We start from the raw sequence: 21,129 nt of genomic DNA, 5'->3' as shown, positions 1-21,129 counted from the left end.
ACACGTTGAGTGGGGAATGTTTTCTCTATTCAATGAGTAACTCAGTTCATGCTTGTCACCCCCTTTGCCATCCTAGAAACTACTTTGTCTGAGCCCTCTTAGCCTCGAAGATCACTCCTTGACCTCATAAGAGCGGGTAGACCACAGGCTTTCCTCGAATCACCCACCTATTGGAGAGATCTTGCTCTAATACTATTTGTCACTAACAGACAAATCTTTGGCCTTGGAATAACCTATGCGGCGTCTTGTGACAATGTGAGTATAGAACACCAAGCTAGCTTTTCTTCTATAGTTGTTCCTAAGGCGTTGGCATTTAGTCCCCCAAGGGAGGCATAAATAAACACTTCAGAATAACAATGGATTTCGACCTATCATAACCTTATTAGGAGAGCGACACCAACTCTTGATTAGTTTGTGCAGAGGAGGCCAATGCCGCCTCCAAAGCTCCTCGGAGTTTTAATAGTTCTATCTTAGAAACCCCGGCACAAACGCCATAATGCCACTTTTGCGAACCAGTTATATGATAACTTTTGTATCACTCATTCTTCTCCTCGATGACACAAAGCTCCACTCATAAGGATGTTAGAACACGGGAGAATTCGATCCGTGACACATGCATCCAAAAGCGAATCTATACAAGCCGGCCATCATCGCTTGATCTCGGTGCATGTAGGGGAACATCGTAGTACTTCCGTAACGCGAGGAAACATGACAAGATGTGAGGAGGTTGTCATGTAAATCGACTTGGCATGCGAACGTACTGAATCACCGAGAGTAGTGCCATGCATGCCAACGATTTGGACGGAGGATCGAAATTGGATCGACGCCGTACGCTGGTCCGGCCATTGAATCCTCGAAACTCAAAATTCATTCTCTGTCTTTCTCTCTCTCTCTCTCTCTCTCTAGAAATGTTATGTCGGGATCGATGAATTGGATGCATGAGGAGTCGCCGGCCCCCAGATTTTTTACTCAGGGGAACGTTGGTTTTGCAGCAGACTCGCTGACGTCAGCGGAGGCAAATACGTGCGTCATGCGAGGAAGAGGGGGGGGGGGACTTCTCAATGCCCGCCTTATCTCTAATTCTTGTAAATTTGTAGCAAACGGAGTATAGGGAGCGAAGAAGTTTAATTTAGGAAACGCGAGGAACATAAGTCGAAGCATCTCGGCTCCAATTCCATATTGAGGACGACCGCACGATCAGTCGGGTCTTGAAATTCGATTGAGAGTGGCGCGAAATACGAATTGGTACATCGTCAAACGTGGATTAGTGATTAAAGAAACTTGTGGGGGAAGGGTAGCCCGCAAATTCGAAAGAATTCATTCACCGAACAATTCTGTTTTATAAGGGTTCAAATTCAACGGAAGATCGGAAACACATGGATATGATTGAAATCCTCTAGTAGACCTTTTTAATAGATATTTTTTTATTATTATATTTATTCAAGATTAAGAAGCCAGTTAGCTTCTTCTTTTTTCCTTTTTTCCCCTTTTTTGGGCTTTTTCGAGACTTGCCACCTGAAGATTTTGTCACTGCTTCACCGCGACCCTCGTTTTAGCGCTTATTTTACGTTGCTTTCATTCGAAAAAGAAAAATTCCAAATAAAGACCTGAAGTATTTTCGTTTTCTCAAATAAAGGCATGAAGTGAATCTTATTTCAAATAAAGATATGAAGTGCCGTCATTTTTTAAAAAATGACCCGAAGTAAACCTTATTTTAAATAAGACCGTGAAGTGAAAATTATTTCAAATAAAAGTTTGACATGCCGTCATTTTTTCAAGAAAGAACATGAAGTGAACATTATTTCAAATAAGAGCCTCAAGTGATCATGAAGTCTAAAAAAAGGGCCTAATCTCAAGGGCATTTTGTCATTTCCCTTTATTTGATTTTTTTTTCTTTGGTTTTTCATTTTTCTGCATAGAGAGGAGGGAGGGCTACCACTAGCCACTGCCCCACCATCGATGTGGGGTTGGCAAAGGCCGGCAGGATCATTGATGCCTCGGCGAGAGCCGGTGACCCCGCCTAGGCCCCTATCCCAAATTCCGGCAAGGGCCTATTTATTGGCCCTCGCCTGTGGTCGGCGGGGTCGTCGGCCTTCACCCATGCCCCACCAGCGGTGGGGTGGTGGCCACCCCTCCCGCTTGTGGATGTTCTATTTTTTTCAATTTAAAAAAAATAGAAAAAGGAAAAAAACAAAGAAAAATCAAAAAGAGGAAATGACGAAAATGCCCTTTAGGCTAGACCCTTTTTGGAGTCTCCATGGCCACTTTATATCTTTATTTGAAACTACTATGCCACTTCAAGTAATTATTTGAAACAAAATTCACATCATGTCCTTATTTGAGAAAATGATAACGCTGTGGGCTCTTATTTAAAAATTTTCCTTTTAAAAGTGATAGGATTGGCACCAACTCTTGGGCTGGGACACGTGTCTATTTCTAAGCATCATATAGAATTAAAAAAAAATCTCGCCCATTGATTAAAAATACACTTTTTGACGGCAGTTACGGAAAAGAAATATTGGGAGGATTAATGATTCCACAATCTATCTCTCGGTAGACCATAGAATTGTCTTGGGGCACGATGTACATGATATAACTTCGCTTCCTGTCGATATTTATCATTCTTGTTTAAATTTAAAAACTTAGATGAATAGGTAAAAAAAAAATGAAAATGTATGATATCTGCATGTAAAGAGTTTAAACTCGAAAGCGCTTGACAATAAAATGATCATTTCTCAAATTCCTAACTGTACATATCATCAAAAAAGATATTCTATGTACCATAAAATCTTTAATTGCAATTCGCATCGTAGAGTTTAGTTATTGTGGAAAGTGCACGTACCCCAATTGAAGACAATAAGGAACTTTTGATAACAAGACATCCTCATAAAAATCGAGTGCAACGAATAATTGAAGTTGATAGATTAAAGTTGCAAAAAAAAAAAAAATTCTTGCTTTGGGGCCCATCTTGATGTCATTGGATTAGGTCCATTAAGGACAAGGAGCTATCTAACGGGCCCAACTCGGCACTCAAGTTTGTCTCTCAAGAACAACATGATCTGCTGCCATCTTGATCTGGGTCCAAGAAAATCTAATTTGAAGACAGAACTCGAGATGATTACGGAATGCAGAGTCGCCAGCCCGGCCTGATGCGGTGCCCGTACGTGGAAGCCGTGACTAGGGCATCGCAAAATGTTTAGCCGCCTCGCTGCAGGCATCGGTTAGAACCTCTCGGAGATGCGACTTGCACCACCATGAAGATGGTGGCGATCATTCTCGAACATTACTATGTGCCGGTGCTTGGCATCAGGTCACCAGTTGAGATTGTCGAGTAAAGGTTCTAACATAAGTCGATTTCGCAGTCGAAAGTTGGCGGGTTCTTTCGGATGCAGTAGCACCTCGGAAGCGCGCTCGAGCGCAGAGTGACGCACGGGAAGACATTATTCCTACTCAGGTGGAGTACCATCTACTCAGTTCATGACCCAGTTACAACAACAATGCAGATGTTTCCTAGGCTGTCTCAGTCCCCAATTTCTAAAGCAAGTTAGAGTAGGGATTAATACCATCCATACTTCAGATAAGCCCACCCAAAAGCTAGATTTCGATTACTATCTTATCTACTGGGCCGGGAGCTTGAAGTTGCAGGATTTTCACAGTTGTATGAGTGGTAGGATTTGTACATAACAAAGAAGTGAACATTGCAAGCATAAATAAAACCCAGAGAGAGACAGAGAGCGAGAGTCGTCACAAAACCTTGAATTTGAAATGACCCGTTGAATGTAATTAGGTAGCGCCGGAGTTCGGTAACAGGACTGCACGCCTTGTCGAGAAACAGACCATTCGCGAAGGCCAGAAGTTCAACTGAACCACTTCCATTTCTCAAGCTCATGACATTGAACTCATAATGGGGGACACATCCCAAGCATTCCTCAATTTTTTACCCCTTTTTTCTAGTTCATTGAGTGAGAATGAAGCAAATTGCAGTGCAACGATTTTAACTGGGTCTCTTTTCTACAAGCAAAGATTTCCTTCAGATTCTTTCCACAGATCACCAGATTCCTCATTGACAATCCAACAGAAGAATGGGGAAGGACAAATAGGAAATCAATGAAGCCACAAAAAAGATTGGAGAACAACAGGGAGGCTCGTCACTAAAACTCCGGTTAACAGAACTTTCTACTTAAAACTCTGATTCATCGGACAAAACTTTACATCATGGATCGACTTTCTCTTCGGGGATGCGTTCTGCCACTTGAAGCGGTTTTCTCGTGTCCTTAACTATCAGGTGTCCTCTAGGGCCACCTGCAAATTCAGAAGGCAGCAACCACTAACTGCTTAGGCAGATAGTTGACACTCATCCTTTCGAGAGCTCTAGTGCAGGCATGCCTAATTATTGTCCTCACAGATCACACGCAATCAACAGCCAAAAAAGCAAGGAACATGAGATTCTTAAAAGGATCACCTGAAGGGTTTAAGATCCGGTTGCCTGATCCACTGCCGTGACTAGAGTCGGCAGTGGCAGGCAACTTCCCGTGAAGGTCGCGCGAAAATGCCACGCTTGCTTTATTTTCTCCAGTGAGAACATTGCTTTCATTAGTTGGCCTTGTGCCGGATTTTGGCGAGTACGTTGTTGACCATGATCCTCCATTTGATCCGGCCAAAGCCATTATGACATCTGCCTGCAAAGTGGACATTACAAATCATGGAGATTCCCATTGTTTAATCATCCCCTTAGAGAAATGGACACTACAAGGAATCAAAATGGAGTGTTGACAGTATGTTTTCCAAGCATTGAAAATTAAACATGAGAATCCTCAAGAACAAACACGTCCACATCGACCAAGAAAAACTATCCACTACACCTGTATCTCTGCCGTGACCTCTTAGCTGATTTCTCTCTAACTTCGACACTTTCGATTGGTATTGCTTTGATTTGATCCAGCCATGATAGAGAATTACTAAACTTCAAAAGAGAAAGTGCAGAGGAAGGAACAGGCCTTTCAAAATATTAGCATTTGCCAACATCCAAAAACAACCTCAAAAGTGACATATATAGGCATGACACAGGGTACTCCCACTTTCGAGTGAGTAAGTCAACCCCAAGCAATGACTTTGCAACAAATAACTAAGTAACGCAACCTGGGTCACTCCCTTAGAAAAAGCCACTGCCTGGATTCTGTTTACTCCTTTTAGGGTGAAAGAAACAACTTAAAGGTAACAGATTATGGCTACCCTAAAAGTACCACGGTATGAGGCCAGGAAGGTGTCTCCACTAAATTAGCAGAGAAAATGAACTAGTCCTAAAGTATCAATTCTTATCACGAAAATAGACAAAATAATACCCAAATATGACAGGAAATTTTACTTCCCTAAGATGAAGTGCCGAATAGTTCAATCATACAGGATTTAGATACAGGGAAGTGTATCTAGCAAATCATCATCCAAGTTACTGCATAACTGGACTCAAAACAGCGATTTTCCAACATTCAGCTGCATTATCAGAAAGGTTCCTCAAGTCCCAGGCAGAGTTTTCACAACATCTACGCTTCAGAAACGAAGAGATGATTTTACCCACAGAAAAGAGATCAATGTTGAAACAACAGACATTGCGATTCTACAATTGAAAACCCTGAAGTCCACGACATTTCAACAACATATCCCCCTAATTGAAAGATACAGAGGCATGTGAAGTGTTGTCATGTTCAAATAACAGCTAACACTGCTCTATTTTAGTCCAAATACAACAACTTGTATGACCTGCATCCTGTCACTTTTCCTGCCTCACCTGGACAAGCTAATATGATTTCCTACCCTACTACGGAAGCATATTCACGATAAAACCATCACTGTGCCATAAAATAGGTCATTTCTCGGCAACAATAAAAACAGAAAGTAATTGATGATGTTGGTTTTGAGAGAGAGAGAGAGAGAGAGAGAGAGAGAGTAAGTATGGAACGTCCATTGGTACTAAGAGGAGCCTGTCCGTCCTCCAGAAATTCAGGGGGTGCAATTATTACAATTTTATCAGAGAAGCAACAGTTGTTCTCATTTAGCTTTCTGATAAACAATTTACTGAAATATAAGCAATAGTTACCAGTCTTGCTTCAAATAGAACATGTCTGCCACCCCAAAAAAATGCTCCTCTCAAGTCAGTCATGTCTCTAATTTATCCATGACAACGAAACTTTGGTTTTGACATTCTCCTTCTCAAGAAGAATACCTATCTTGATAGAAATTAACACGAACAGATTGAAGGTGATAGAGTAATCTTATCCCAGCTTAGAGGAATGCAGAGGTAGCACTAGCACATAAGGATAGTCTAACATTCTCCTAAAGAGTGGAAATAAGGGACACATAAAACTAGATTTTGTCAAGTATCGGCAACATTATCCATAACATAATACCATGGAAGGCACATAGCATGCATGCAAAGTGACTTCAGCCACACCTTAAAGTGATGTGAATTGTATCAAGCAATCCAATTTTTCTTACAGAAAAGACGGTGGCAATCACAAAGCAGCTGCCCTCCCCCTTCTTCCAATCTCTAACAACCCAAAAATTGCAAGAGGGATTTCAGCATTGTCTTCTAGAAAGCTAGTATTGAACATCTAAGCACAAAAAATTCAAATGGCATAGCCTTGATGCCTAGAAAACTGCAAAGGAAAGAACCCCTAAGATTACTAAGTTATGGGAGATGACTGTTTATTTAGCTGCAATATTCAATTCAACTTGCAGAATCTCGCGAATCCCTGAAGCTGGACATTTGGGGTGCCTCGAAATATGGTCTTGATTGTTCATTGTCCCGTAGGTGAAAACACATCGCTTCCAATGGCCAAAAGATTGGGTGGCAGATGTATAGATTTCAAGATTCATCTCATTGCCAACTAAGTGCACAAGAAGCATGAGATCCCCGCTTATTGGTATAAGGCCTGTTAAGTGCTAAATGACTAGCTCGTGCATTGGAAGCAGAAGATTCCCGCATCAGAGGTGAAAAAGTTCAAGGACAGGTACAAGAGACACTAGAGGTGAAAAAGTTCTTAACAAGAACTTGACATAGAATCACCCCATTCGCTCAACTTTGCAAATGTTACGAAGCTTCAGCACTGCGAACTAGAATAGGTAACTCATCCTTCACATCATGAAATCCAATGTAACATCAAGCAAGCTATATTAGTCAACGTGATAAACAACATGAAAGCTAGTAATACCTTGTTTGGGTGGACATCATCAAAAACATGAGCTTGGCCACAATAGAATATAGTCATTTGCCGATTTTCTGATGTCAATCCAGGTTGACTGCCAAAAGAAGCACCGAATGGATCAGGAAACATTGGACTTCGAACATATCTAATTAAGAGGATTAACATTTCCACAAAACACGCAATTCACCTCGGGGGATTGAAAGACTCTGGCTCTGTACTTAGTGTTGCAGTCTTTGCCCTGATGCCACTGGGAAGCATCGCAGACAAGTTCTTCTCGGTGCTGGTACTGGCATTCATTGAGCTCAAAATTCCAGGGCCTTTGATCCCAGTTCTAGACCCTTCATCAGCAGCCGATTGCGAGAGAACTGGAGGGCTTGGGTGGACTTCCCTGAATCTGTTTGGAGGCACATTGTGAACAAAAGGAACGTATTGACCTCCTCTTGGAGGAAACTGAACAGCAGGGCCCAAATTCATGGGCATGGGCCGCTCCCATTTGGAAACAGTCGCCTCATTTCTACTGCTAGAACCCGGGTGCAATATGAGCGAGCCAGAAGATTGCCTTAGCGGCTGCACACCCAGAAAAACCTCCTCTTCATTCGACCTTCTAGGCCTCTCTCCTCCTGCCCCATTTCGAAGAATCTGGAAATGTAGCGAGACAAGACACATCAGGGAATACAATGAAGTAGAAACTTGAACTCCAATATCTCCACCCTGCTAACAATTAGATAGTTTCTCATCAATCCTCTATTCAAAGGAAAACACTAACATAAGAAGATTCAAACCTTCATTAAATGTAAGTTCTCATTCGAATCGGGTCCTAGCTGAGTCATTGCTTCTCTGGTTGAACCGATGAAGGCAGAGTCCGACGTGCTTCGTTTACTCCCTGCTAATCTGCGACTTATTTCGCCGTCACTCCTCGGAACATAGTAGGGAACACCCTCAAAATGATTACTAACCTGTCTTTCTATCATAATTGATGAGAAACTGATCAAAACTTGCCTTTAGGCCACAGAAGGTAAATGATATTGCAGCTATTTCACTTTACAAAGGTCTCTCCATTCAACAGCCAAAAGCAAGAAAAAAAAAAAGTGCATCCATTTTTATCTATAAGTGATTGTGAGCAAGCATGAGTGTTTCAAGAGGAAACAAAGTCCTAGAGATTTGAGTGAGCCTACTAGTGAGTAAAAGTATAAGCAAATCAAGCATACTTCTGTGAAAAGAAAAGGTTGTCAATCAAAGGCTTAGAAAATTCTCTTATTTTGGAAGAAAAGAGAACCTTGAAAAATCTAACAAAACCATTAATGATCTCCCCCGAAACTACTCCACAACCCAAATAGTGCAACCACTCCACCCGGAGAGCGAGAGAAATACTGAGTCACCGTTCAAAAGTGAACTCCCCCAGTGAGCATGTAGCCAAAGAACAAGTAGACATGCACCAAGAAATTAAAAGCTATTTAATGTTGCATCCACACTTGATAGCATTAGGTAAAGGGTAGAGGAAAAAAGGAGCATCATGTCTATATCTACAAAAGAAAATCACCCAGCAAAGCCAAAGAGAAAAGGAAAAAGAAAACGGAAAGGGAGTGAGGGGAAAAAAAGAAGAAGAAATTCACACCAGCACTCATCACACCGGAGAAAACAATATGCCTTGAAAAGCAAAGGGGAAAAAAACAGAAAGCAAGAAAGTATCCGTTGAACAGGACAGCAAATCCGAAGTTTTAATCTTCATCACCCAAATGCCAATCAAACAAACCCAACACAATCTCCGAAGAAAAGTAAATCAGAAACAGAACCGGAAAAAAAAAATCGATCTTGAGCAAAATACTGAAAACTCACCGGACCCCAGATCGGAGGTGGTGGAGATAGGCCCTCGCCCGCCACCGGAGGAGGCCCCGGCTGACAAGGAGGCGGCCGGCGACGCCGCCTCCGAAAGGCGGGCCTCTCCACCGCGTCCGGCGGCGGCGGCGGCGGCGGCCTGAGAATCGGGTATCTTCATGCCGAGGAAGTCATGGAACATGGGCTTCACCTCCTGCTGCTGCTGCTGCAGTGGGGCTTCGCTGTTGGTGATGCCACTGCCGCTGCCGTTGCCGTTGCCGTTGCCGGCAATGTGGGGTTTGTTGGTATGTGCCATTTTCACCGATACGGCCATTCACACCTCCATATCACGGGAGAGGAAGGAAGAACCAGAGAGAGAGAGGGCACGATTTCTAAAGGAAAGACAAACAAGAAAGAGAGAGAGAATCAGGGCACTTTCCTTTTTTTCAAGAGGGAGAGAGAGAGAGAGAGAGCATTGAAAAGCAAAAGGTAGTTCACAGGTGTTGTGTTCGATGTTATTGGGTCTCTTGTCCCAGTCCCCAGTTTTTCTCTCTCATCGATGCGACCTTCGTTTTTTTTGGGGCCGTCTACTGTCTTTGGCCTCGGTTCTTGAGCGAAGAGCGAGTATGACTGTTGCTTCTGGGAGTGTGTGTTGGGTGGGGGGGTCTGTGACTGAATGTTTTTTTCCTTTCTCGGTAGATAATTTTTCTCTTCAGCTCTTTGACTCGGGAGGTGAGAGATTAGGGGGAAATGAGAGAGACAAGAGTACGAGGAGAATTTATGCTCTTCCTTTCTAAACACAATGTTTTGCAGGGGGCCATCCCTTCAAAATGTGCTATTTACTTTGAGGTCCCTCTTGTTCTCATTAATTCCGGTTTTGATCGAGAATGAAGATGAAACACCCTTCAAGGGTTTTGGCATCGACAAAACCATTGAAATGATGGCAATTCGCATTAATAAAGGAGATGAAAAGGATCCGTCATGAGAAATCGCTCTTCAAAAGTTGAAAAAGATTTGCTTTTTGAATTCAAAATCAAGTGCATTGCGTGGGTGAAACATACCCGCATTGTAAACACATGTAGAAAGATTACGTACACGTAGAGGCGTAACGCTTGTGAAACTCTGTGCATATATATAGTGTCGTCGATGCAATGTTCTCTGTGGCATTGCATTTTCCAAATACAATGTTTTGCAGGGCTATTCTCTTGAAAGTTTGAAATTTATTGCGAGTTCCCTAGTTCATTCTCTCTATTTGTTTGCCACAGATGAGGATGAAGAATTAAGACAAGCACACTTCAGGGTTTGGCATCAAGAAATTTATTGAAATTTTTCATAAATGAAGATATGAAAAGAATCCGTCACGAGAATCACTCTTCGAAACATGAAAAGATTCCCCTTTTGAATTCGAAGGCACTCGCACGAATGTACGTGGTGGAACATACATGCATGCATAAACACCTGTAGAAAGACTCCAAACACGTAGAGGCGTGAAGCTGGTGAGGCTCCGTACATGGAGAGTTTCATCAAACGCAATGCGCCGAGAAATAGGCACCGGCATGGCCAAGTGTTATCCCTATTCATAAAGGCCGTTGTACTTCAAACAAAATGTATGTTCGAGTTACACAATCTTTCTAAAGTTCAACTTCCAAATAAAATTAGATTGTCTTCATCAATTATCTTGCTTTGATTACATGTTAAACTTGCTTCTAGATTGCTAACTCTGCGAGGTTGGTAAATAAAAAGTTTGATACCAAAAGCAAAGGAGTGAAAACTTAGTCCCAAATGGAAATGGCTATAGAGAGACCACTCTAAGGCGAGGAAGAAGGCGCCAATTGATTGCTTTTCGTTTCATTCTTGGGCTGGAGAAATTTGGTGAGAACAAAGAGGCAGCGAACTTCACAAACTAGCCGGCTAATATAGCTACTTATGTCATATTGGTAAAGTGTAATTAGAGTTAATTCAAGTAGGACAACAAGACAAAAGTTAAATACTACTTTCATCGAGAGAGAGAGAGAGAGAGAGAGAGAGAGGATTATAAAATATTTTCTTCATGTAAGCGTAATTAATTAGGAAGAGAGATGGTTAAACCAGATTCATTGTCCTCTTGCCAGCATCATTTTCACTTCATGACATCTTACATCACATTATGCCGAAATGGGCATTCTTGATGAAACATAACTAAATCGAGAAATAAAGGCTGAGAAAACATAGTGGAGAGGGAAATGTAAATAGTAGTCTATTTCGGGTAAGTGCATTCGTCAACCACTTTTATATAGACCTGATTATGAATCTGACGACGAGTTTAGACTCAACTTAGGCCTAAAGGGTAAATAGGCGGGCTTTGAAAAAATTATAGATTTAAAAGGTCGGGTCTAAATTTCGAAATTATTGCTAAAGGGACGCTCGACTTCGGCAATTCCACCATGGAAGCAGCTTTGGCACTCTCCCCCACAGCTTTGTCACATGTACCCAAGCATACCGAATTTGCTTCAGTATTAACAACACCCCAACCAAGGACGCCAACAACGTTTCACCGTTGACAAAACCTCGGCTACCATTGGCATTTGCATTGGCGACTTCGAAATGGAGGTAGGGAGGAAGCGGCAATGAAGATGCAACGGCGAGGGGAGGGGCGAGGCGGGCACAAGGATGCGGAGGGGAAGGGGACAGAGAGGAGATAGGATATTAGAGATGAGGGGAAAATTGTCCAAAAAGTCCTAAACCTATTGTATTTTAATCAATTTAGTCCTACACATTTTAATTTTGCCAATTGAGTCGTAAACCTTTTCACATTATGCCAAAAATCGCTAACGTAGATGTCGGTAGTGCCACGTAAAACAGCCGGAGTTCACGGGGATAATTTTTTATAATTTTTCTTTTCGTTTTCTTTTTCTACCGAATCCAATGAGGGTCATTGGCCGACCGTTGGTAGTCAAAGTCGAGCTCCGAGGAAGGAAAACAGAAAAGAAAAAAGAAAATAATTTAAAAAATAAAAAATTTCAAACAAAATTATAAAAGTTGTTCACGTTAGCGTTGGTTGTGCCACGTAGGATGGCTAACATCTATATCAATGCTTTCTAGCTAAAATTGATTGGATGGATTCTATTGACAATACATGAAAAGATTTAGGACTTAATTAGCTAAATTGAAAGGTTTGTGATCGAACCGATCAAAGTGTGCTAGGTTTAGGGCTTCTTAGACAATTTTTCCTAGAGTTGTGTTTAGTATTTTATCGCAACTACACCGATTGCAGAGGATCCACATCTCTGATGAAGCTGTATAAAGTGAACAATGGCGCATAGTCATACAACTTACATCTCGTGCTTGTGTCATTCTATAAACTACCGTTGCGCTACTGGCTTAGTAATTAAGCGTTTGGCCGCCATCAAAAGAGACCGTGTTTAAATTTTCGCCGTTAAGCTTCTTCTGGCCTCGTTTTGTTAAGGTTTTGCTTATCCCCCATTGATCATGGACTTGTTAACATAGTCATGAATATTTCAAAGATCGATGAAACGGCCAAAGAGACAAAATCAAGTCGATTTCCTCCAGAAAACCATTTAAACGTGAGCAATGAGCAAGGAATCAAAACTATGTTCAATATCTTTTCAAGGGTAATGCTATAAACAAACGCAGATCTTTGAAATGTTCAATATCTTTCGAGGGTAATACCTACGTCTCTAAGGTAGATTGAAACAGCTAAGTAAAATTAATTTCATTTTTGGAGTGCTCTGCTCGTCCATATTGTTCACTGCCTTTTGCTTGATGTCATTCACATTGATCTCGCAGATACTAATATTTTTCACGAGGACCCTCTCGCTACGGATGCATTTGGATACATGGTGTAAAAGTTGCATACCTCGAAGGCATGTGCGGTCCCTCTCTCTCGTCGAACACTTTAAGGGCGCATATAGTAACATTTCTAAAAGTAGATTTCTACTCCGTAAGTGCTTTTAAAGTAGAAATCCCTTTGGTAATATAACTTCCGAAGCAGAAATTCGTTGGGTCAAAACTTTTACTTCTAAAAGAAATTTTTACTTCTGAAGTGAATTTTCACTTTTGAAGTTGTTTTTCCTTCAATTTGAGAAGTTAAAAAATGTAGCCTCTCGACTCAAGAGGTACTTTTTGGATTAAAAAAAAAAAGCTCACAAAGTACTCATCATCTCATTTTCTTTTTATTACGCCCTCACCCTCTTTTCGATCGGCCCGCCTCTGTCGACTTCAGTCGCCCCCCACCGCTAACCACCGACACCCACCATCGCTGCCAACAACCGCCGACCACCACCATCGCCAACCACCGCTAGCCACCGTCCATCATCGCCCGCGATCATCGCTAATCGCCGACCATCGCCGCTTGCCGCTTGCCACCGCCCGCGGCCGCCCACCACCGCCCACTGCCGCCGCTAGCTATGATCACCGACCACCACCGCCACCGGCCGCCGCAGCCGTCGCCAAGTCGCCATCTCCGGCCACCAGAATAAAAAAGAAACAATAATTTTTTTTAAGAGGTAAATAATATTTTTCAATAATAAAAACTATTTTTTAAAGAAATTTGAAATTTTTAAAAATGAAGTAGAAATTTTTCGACCATCAACAATAATTCTTCATAGTAGATTTTCTGTTAATAATAAAAATTTTCAACCGTTACCAAACGAATTTCTATAATCAGAAATTAACTTCTGAAATAGAAATAGAAAAATCAACTTCTACTTATAAGTAGAAGTAGAAAAACCAACTTCCGACTAGAAGTTGATTTGTGAAGCAGAAGTGTTATCATGCGTGCCCTAAGTGATTTAGCTGCGCCACTCACAATCATCAAATGTCAAGAATTGTTGAAATATATTTGAATGGGAAATTTTAAGTTATACATTCAACCCTTAAATTTAGAGGATCCGAATATTGGGTTGATGTCTTTCTTTTAAATGTGCCTCTCTCTATGTTTAGGCTTGACTATCTTTAGGCTTCCAATTGCATTTCTTCCTATGCATATTGATCTTCATTGTATACCTGATGTGTTAGGAATATGCAATAGAAGCCCGATATCTTCATTAATAAAAATTGCCAAAAGGGAACCTAAAATTGACTCCATCTATATATTCAGTTGGATTCATTTACATTTACTCAAAAGTTCAAGCCAACAAGTTATGATCATATGTGAATATATTAATTGCTCCATAGCACACCAATTCTCCAATATGCGACTTTTCTTATCACAATTTATGTGTATTTCAACAATATCATTCCAATGTGTAAGCCCAATGTTAGATTTATTCCTCCTTAATTTAGATATCATTTTGTACTGGCATATCTTAACTTGAATCTCCATTAATGCCCAACTTTATTCTCGATATCTTTCCTTAGACGAAACCATGAAGTCTGTTATCGGGACCGCATTGGTCACAAGATACTTTCCTTGAGAGTGGAGCACCATTCAAACATGAGCTCTAATAAGATTTGTTGGAAGCGCGCAGTAAAACCTAATACTTTTATCAGGGAGATCACGAAAAATGAGCCCAAATCGGAGCTCATCAACATATACGATTAGATCTATATTCACTCAAAAGCTTAAATTAACTTGAATTATTAACTGCTCCACACCATATAAATTCTTTGATGTGAGACTTCTTGTAACATAACTCACATGGATATCTCAACACGATGAATGGAATTTATATCATTGCGTAGTCAATTGAGACTGAAACACTCGAAATATCTCGCAATTATCTTTCTCCAATTATGTGTAAAGGAAAGCATCTCTCACATCGATTAATAACTCGGCTGCAATTGACAAGCGGCGGTGTTAATCCGACAAGATCGGTTAGGTGCTATAGCGAGCCGCAACCATGCAACGAATTAATATTGTTCTTCATAACGCATTGATTTTTTTTTAGTCTGGTTCATACTCCATTGATGATCAAGGAGACTAGACAATCAAATAAGCACAAAAAAGGTTCTTTAATTAGGAATAAACCAAAGTTGGTGAGGCAATCATGAAATAATAAGTTTGAACAAATTTTTTATATGACCATGTCGTCCAAATGTATGCTGATATCGTCACTATTATGGTGTAAGGAAGATTAAGACATCTTTCAATGAATAGGAAAGATGAAGATTCCAAATTTGGCTCTGGCCATGATATGTTGATCATCAAATTGTTATTTGGGAAAACATCGAATAAGGGTTTGAAATACCATCATTTTCTCAAATGAAGGCTTGCGATAGTCATGACTGTTTAAAATAAGGGCTTGACCTCGCCAAATGGCTATATATTCTAACCAGTCAATGGTATTTTTGGCCAAAGAAAATTTTAACCTAAATTTTAGTTAAATTATATATAACGCGGGAGGGTTGGGCAATGTGTGGCAGCTACCAGCAAAGGGCCTCCGTTTTTTCTTTTCTTCTCTTTTTGTGTGTGTTTTTTTCGAAAGTTTTAGCCTTTTTTTAATTTGTCTTTTTTCCGGAATTTTTTTTAGATTTTTCAACCTAATTTAATTAAGATTTTGTGTAAAACACAAAGTAGGGCTTGTGGCTTTCGAGGGTGGCCTCGCCTAGCCCTCTCCCGGCATCGCCGATGACCGGTCATCGTCCGAGAACGGCCACCACGAAAAGGAAATAAAAAAGAATAAAAATTAAATGACAAAAATGCCCTTAACCGGTCGGTGAAGTCATGCTTTTTTTTTAGATTGACATGACCAATTCAAGATCATATTTGGAATAAGATTTACTTAAATCCTTACTTAAGAAAATGACGGCACTTCAAATCTTTATTTGAAATTCTTTTCTTGTTATTTTGAGCAAGGGAATTTTTTTTTTTTAGAAAATAGAAACTCGTGTAAAATTGTAGATTTCCTGGGCAATAAAGAGTAATTAATATTTAGGATGAACCGATGAACACTGACTTTCGTGGTTGTACAAACAAATCCTTAGCATTTCGAAATTGGCGTGCTCTACTTTTCGAGCCTATGTTTTTAAATTATGACGTGTCCTTTGGTTCTTATATTAAAAAATGCCAAAAGAAGGCGAAACAACTTTAAACGGGACAGGATGTGATATTGACAATACGGACATTCCCCTTTTGTCGACACCCGATGAAGATATTTTCCGCACCCCTTTTCGTCTTATTTTCCAAAATACTGTTTATATCTTGGGTAAAAATAGATATGGATCAAGATTTAAAAAAAAAAATAGAGAAAAATCTTTGAATGATTTGCAAAGTAATTTTAAAAAAACTTATCTTCTGAAATAAATAATTAATATAAACTTATTTTAATTATTGATAGTAAGTTTCATTTAGATATTTTCATGAAGAGTTACAATATTTTCCGTTCATTCATTTATGCATGTGATACAAGCAATCATTAGGAAAAAAAAAAATTTTTTAAATGTTCATTTTTCGGGAAATACACAATCTTTTGATTCGACTATTTTTCTGGCTCAATAAAATATGTTTGTATCCTTATTATTTCCAAGAGACATGTTACTTTTATGTAGCCATGATTGGTCAACCATAATAAACAATTGTAAAGGTGGAATCATGGGTTATGTTCAAAAGGTGGTAATGTTAGGTATTAAAGCAATGAGAACCATGATATGAAATATGGGAATTGGCAAAAAAAAAAAAAAAAAAAAAAGGAAATGTGATCATATTATTAACAATAATAATGAGACGAAATGAAGATCAAAAGTGGGGCCCCACCGCATCACGTGCACGAGACTTTCGCCCAATCTCGCTCCCACTCTAACGTCGTATGATTCGTGTTTCATGATGAGCGTGTCAAAAGAGATTACATTAACTAAGCAATAATAAAGAGAGAATAGCCACTCATCATAGTCATTATAGACTCTCCTTTTTGTTTGAAGTAGGGGTCTGTATCGGTTCCGATGCAACCCCAGAACCAAACCGGATCGATCGGTTCCGGGTAGACATAGTCACGGGCCGGTTTGAGCCCGGAACGGCCCGAGAACCGGCCCGTGGAATAACCGGAACCGGCCCGTTGACCAAGATCGACGGTTCCGAATCGGAACCGGCCCAACTCCTCACGGCCGGTTCCAATTTTAAAAAATTAGGAACCTGCCAAAAAAAAAGAGGGGGTCCATATGACTGTTGCAATAATCAACCCCCTAACTTTTTTTTCCTACTAAATTTCCTATAAATACCATTCATCTCCTTTCATTTTTTCTCACAAATTCTCTTAATTCGCTCAATCCTGGTTCAATTTTGTCAATTTTCTGAATCAGTTTTCCGCTCAATTTTCTTACAAAAATGGCAAGTGGAAGCGGAGCCGGTGATAAGAGAAAGAGCCCGATGCCAATGGCGATGGGGAAATCCGATTATCCTTAACCTCATGATCAATATAATCCTCGTGAGTTTACATGTTGGGTAGACGATGATGATAATATCAACTATGTTCCCAACGTCGAGCACGTCCCAACGCAAGAGAGTTTTCATCCTACCGGCGTCAAAGAAACGTCGACAGCAAAGGAGTTGGAACTGCAAGCTCGAGAGAATACATCCAACTTATGGCAACACTTCGACAAGATACATGTAAGTGGAGACAAGTACAATATAAACTGTAAATATTGTATGAAATCATACAATTTTAATAAATAAAAAAAAGACGGCTATGGAACATACTATTGGCATCCGACGCAAAAACATACAACGCAAGCGGGGATCGACACTAGGCAACAATAAATTTTCGGGTACGCCAATTCTAACACTTCTCTTTTATTTCATTATAGTGATGAATTTTATAAAGAAACATTAGCTGAATATGTTGTCATTGAATATTTATCTTTACTACTTGTGAAAGTTTTGGTTTGAATTTTTTTATCAACACTGCATGTACTCCGCAAGCAAAACTTGTTCCGAAAACTACTCTTAAACGCGAATTTTTTAGAGTTTATAAAAAATAAAAAAAGGCTTTGCAAAACTTTTTTACTGATTTCAATGGACGTGTGCAAATAGGTAGCGACATTTGGAGTGATCTTTGGCAAATTCATTCTTATATGGGTATCACTTTTCATTGGATATGTGACGATTGGAACATTCAAAAAAGAGTACTTGCATTTCGAGTGTTTGATGAAAGGCATACCGCCAATAATATTTATAGAATAATCAAGCAAGTTTTAGAAGAATATAATTTAATTAATAATTTTTTTTCAATTGGTTTTGATAATGCCACATCAAATACCGCTTCCATTCTCGATTTAGAAAATATTTGTAAACCCTCTTTTGGCGGACAATTTTTTCACATTAGATGTGCTTGCAATGTTTTAAATTTATGTGTACAAGATGGTTTACGAACTCTTGAAGCTTTTCTCACCCCAATAAAAAGAGCAATTAAATTTTTATGAAGTCGTCCTCAAGTTATGAAAGAATGGATGAGATTTTGTAAATCACATGGACAAAAATAAAAAAGATTTTCGAAAAATGTTCCGACTCGTTGGAATTCTACGTACGAATTACTTCATTAATCTTTTGCTTATAAAGATTTATTATGTACGTTTGTTTCAAATAATGTTTCCAAAATTACTTTACTCCCGCAAGATTAGGTTGTTTGAAAAAAAAAATTAGATTTTTTGAAAGTTTTTAATGATATAACTTGTACTTTATATGGTATTTATTATCCTACTACGCATTTATTTTTAATAGAGTGTGTTAATATTGCTGGCATTTTTTGTGAATATGAGCAATATGTTCAATTAGTTCCGACTATTATAGTAATGAAAGCAAAATGACTGCATTATTATACCTACATTCCTCTTATTTATTTGATTGCTATTATTTTCGATCCACGTACTAAATTAGATGGTTTGTATGATTATCTGAATAATTATTATTATAATTATTTACATTTGAATGGAATAGTAGTTATTAAAACTATACAAATAGAGGTTAAAAACATTATAGTAGCATTATATAATGAATTTTGTTGTAAATATGATTTATGTAATAGTGAATCTTCTCAACCTAGTGCCTCACAAAAGGACGAGAGTTATAGACTTAGTAGAATGTACAATCTACTCATTAATAGACAAAAAAGACAAAAGGGAGCAACAAGTAATATTTTCGAATTAGAAAATTATTTAACCATTACCTTTAAGTTCCGTGGTTCCGAACACATCACAGATTTCAAAATTCAGGAGTGATGGAAGATTCATTCAACCCAATTCCCAGTGTTCGCTCTCATCGCAAGACGGATGTTAGCAACCCCTTCTTCAACAGTTGCGATTGAACAAACATTTAGCGCTGGAGGATTAATTTTGAACGACTGCCGTTCAAGATTAAATCCAGATGCTATGGAGGCTCAAGCTTGTATCTATGATTGGACAAAGGCTAAATTTCGAAAACAAGAGCTGGATCGAGACAACGAATTCTTCAATGATGATAGTGAAGATATCACCGCCACGGGTACCACAACAAGTAGCAACGATTGACAATGAGATAAGTTGGGGTTATCAAAGGTAAAAGAACTACATGGGCTTTTATTCTTTTATCCCCAAGAAGATATGTAGGCGCTTAATGATAATTCATTAAGTTCAAACCCATTCCCTCTCTCTTTTTTCCCCCCCAAATTTGATTACAATGTACAATTTGATTACAATTTATAATTGATAATTTATTATTATTATTATTTCATAATTTGTTATTTAAAATTAAATTTTAAATTTGGAACCGGAACCAGGCCTTGAACCGGCCCGAAACCGTAACCGCCCCTTCAAGGGCCGATTCCAGTTCCATCATGGCCACGAACCGAAACCACCGGTTCACGGCCCGTGGCCATGTCTAGTTTTAGGTGTTTCAAATCGGCCTAATTTTTCTATTTCAAATTTGTAGAATCGAGAATAATCGGTCCAGTACTTGGTTCTTGAGAAGAGACCTTACTATCGGACCGGACCGGACCAGTTTACTTAACCGGTCCCAAATATATATAGTAGCGGTACCATACAAAAATTTGATGACAAAATATTGACCAAGCAATATATTCTTGATTCCTTGTGAGTGTATTTGTTTTTCCATTTTTTGTATAGCGGAACCCATTAAATAACATAAATAACACCGTCGATTTATTGGGTCCGGTCCGGATCGATTTCGGGGTGGACAAGGTTGGTGCTCGGTTCCGTAGACCGAAAATCGACCATATCCGATCCAGTGTCCAGCTCTAGGGTGAGAACCGACCCAAAAGAACCGAGCAATCCTCGCCATTTTCTTTTGTTAAGTAGAGAGAAATTGACACACTCCTCCCAAAGTCTCATTTCGTCCATCTTTGAAATTTTATTTATTTCTTTTCACCGGCCTGAAAATTTCTTGAGTTGCTCACTCGGATGTGGCCGCCCAAACTAGAGAGATGAACAAGTCGAGCTACTTGTTAGCTATTTAAATTTGATAGATGGATTAATTCAAATATGTTGCGCTCGATTTGCTTAGTGATAGAATAATTTAAATATTAAATCACGTCTTCATTTAGTAATTTAAATTTTTAGAATAATTGGCCGTGGTTCCATATAATTTCATATTGAAAACCTAACTAAGGGGAGCTGTAGCATGAGAAATGATGCTCAGATCGAAGTAATGAGCCGCACGTAATGGACTATCAAACCGCGTCCACGCAAGTTAATTAATTACACTCTTAGAAAAAGGAGCAAAAGGAATCGTCCATCCATAGGGCATTTTGTCACATAACGAGTAAAGTCTTCCTAAAGATTTGGCCGTGGATTTGGCGTTATCTTGCACATCAATCATTGTCATTGACATGTTACAATCATCACTTGTATTTTCGACTTTCCTTTTCGAATTTAACCATAAAACTAGAGATAGAGATATCGTCGACACTAAGCTACTCGAGGCCGGTCAAACGGGGAGGTCTGCCGTCTTTAGATGTTCTAATCTTATGCGGGACCGAGGCATATGTACCACACCACTTGTGCACAACCTAGCGATGTGGGACTGGAGGCGAGTTTGGCGATACTTCGACTTTGAGTATAGGTGAAGTTCCTTCACTCAAGATATTTTCAACTAAAGTAAATTGCGCTTAATCATTGATATTTTTGAAACTATTTCGTAAAGCTGACTTATGAAATTTCACCAAAACACAAACAGAAAGGGAGATGG

General features: G+C 39.5%; 1 protein-coding gene across 2 annotated transcripts; it reads right to left on the bottom strand.

Moving 5' to 3' along the window:
* Positions 1-3,940: 3,940 nt before the first annotated feature.
* Positions 3,941-11,046, bottom strand: LOC115743444 (protein TIFY 8). 2 transcript variants are annotated; one of them, XM_048277110.1, is made up of 7 exons: positions 11,023-11,046; positions 9,039-9,442; positions 7,985-8,166; positions 7,390-7,841; positions 7,209-7,296; positions 4,463-4,679; positions 3,941-4,302 (listed from the first exon to the last, which is right to left on the bottom strand). In XM_048277110.1, exons 2-7 carry the CDS (start codon positions 9,349-9,351, stop codon positions 4,214-4,216), a joined length of 1,341 nt encoding a protein of 446 aa, XP_048133067.1. In that variant the 5' UTR covers positions 9,352-9,442; positions 11,023-11,046; the 3' UTR covers positions 3,941-4,213. The 2 variants fall into 2 exon arrangements, with proteins under 2 accessions (XP_048133067.1, XP_030534075.1); XM_030678215.2 differs by lacking the exon at positions 11,023-11,046 and having other exon boundaries at positions 9,039-9,737.
* Between the last annotated feature and the right edge of the window lie 10,083 nt (positions 11,047-21,129).

This window comes from Rhodamnia argentea, chromosome 4 (assembly GCF_020921035.1).
Source record: "Rhodamnia argentea isolate NSW1041297 chromosome 4, ASM2092103v1, whole genome shotgun sequence".
In the NCBI taxonomy this organism is placed as follows: domain Eukaryota; kingdom Viridiplantae; phylum Streptophyta; class Magnoliopsida; order Myrtales; family Myrtaceae; genus Rhodamnia; species Rhodamnia argentea.
Note: the sequence above shows the minus strand (reverse complement) of the source record. Positions and strands in the feature narration are given on the sequence as shown.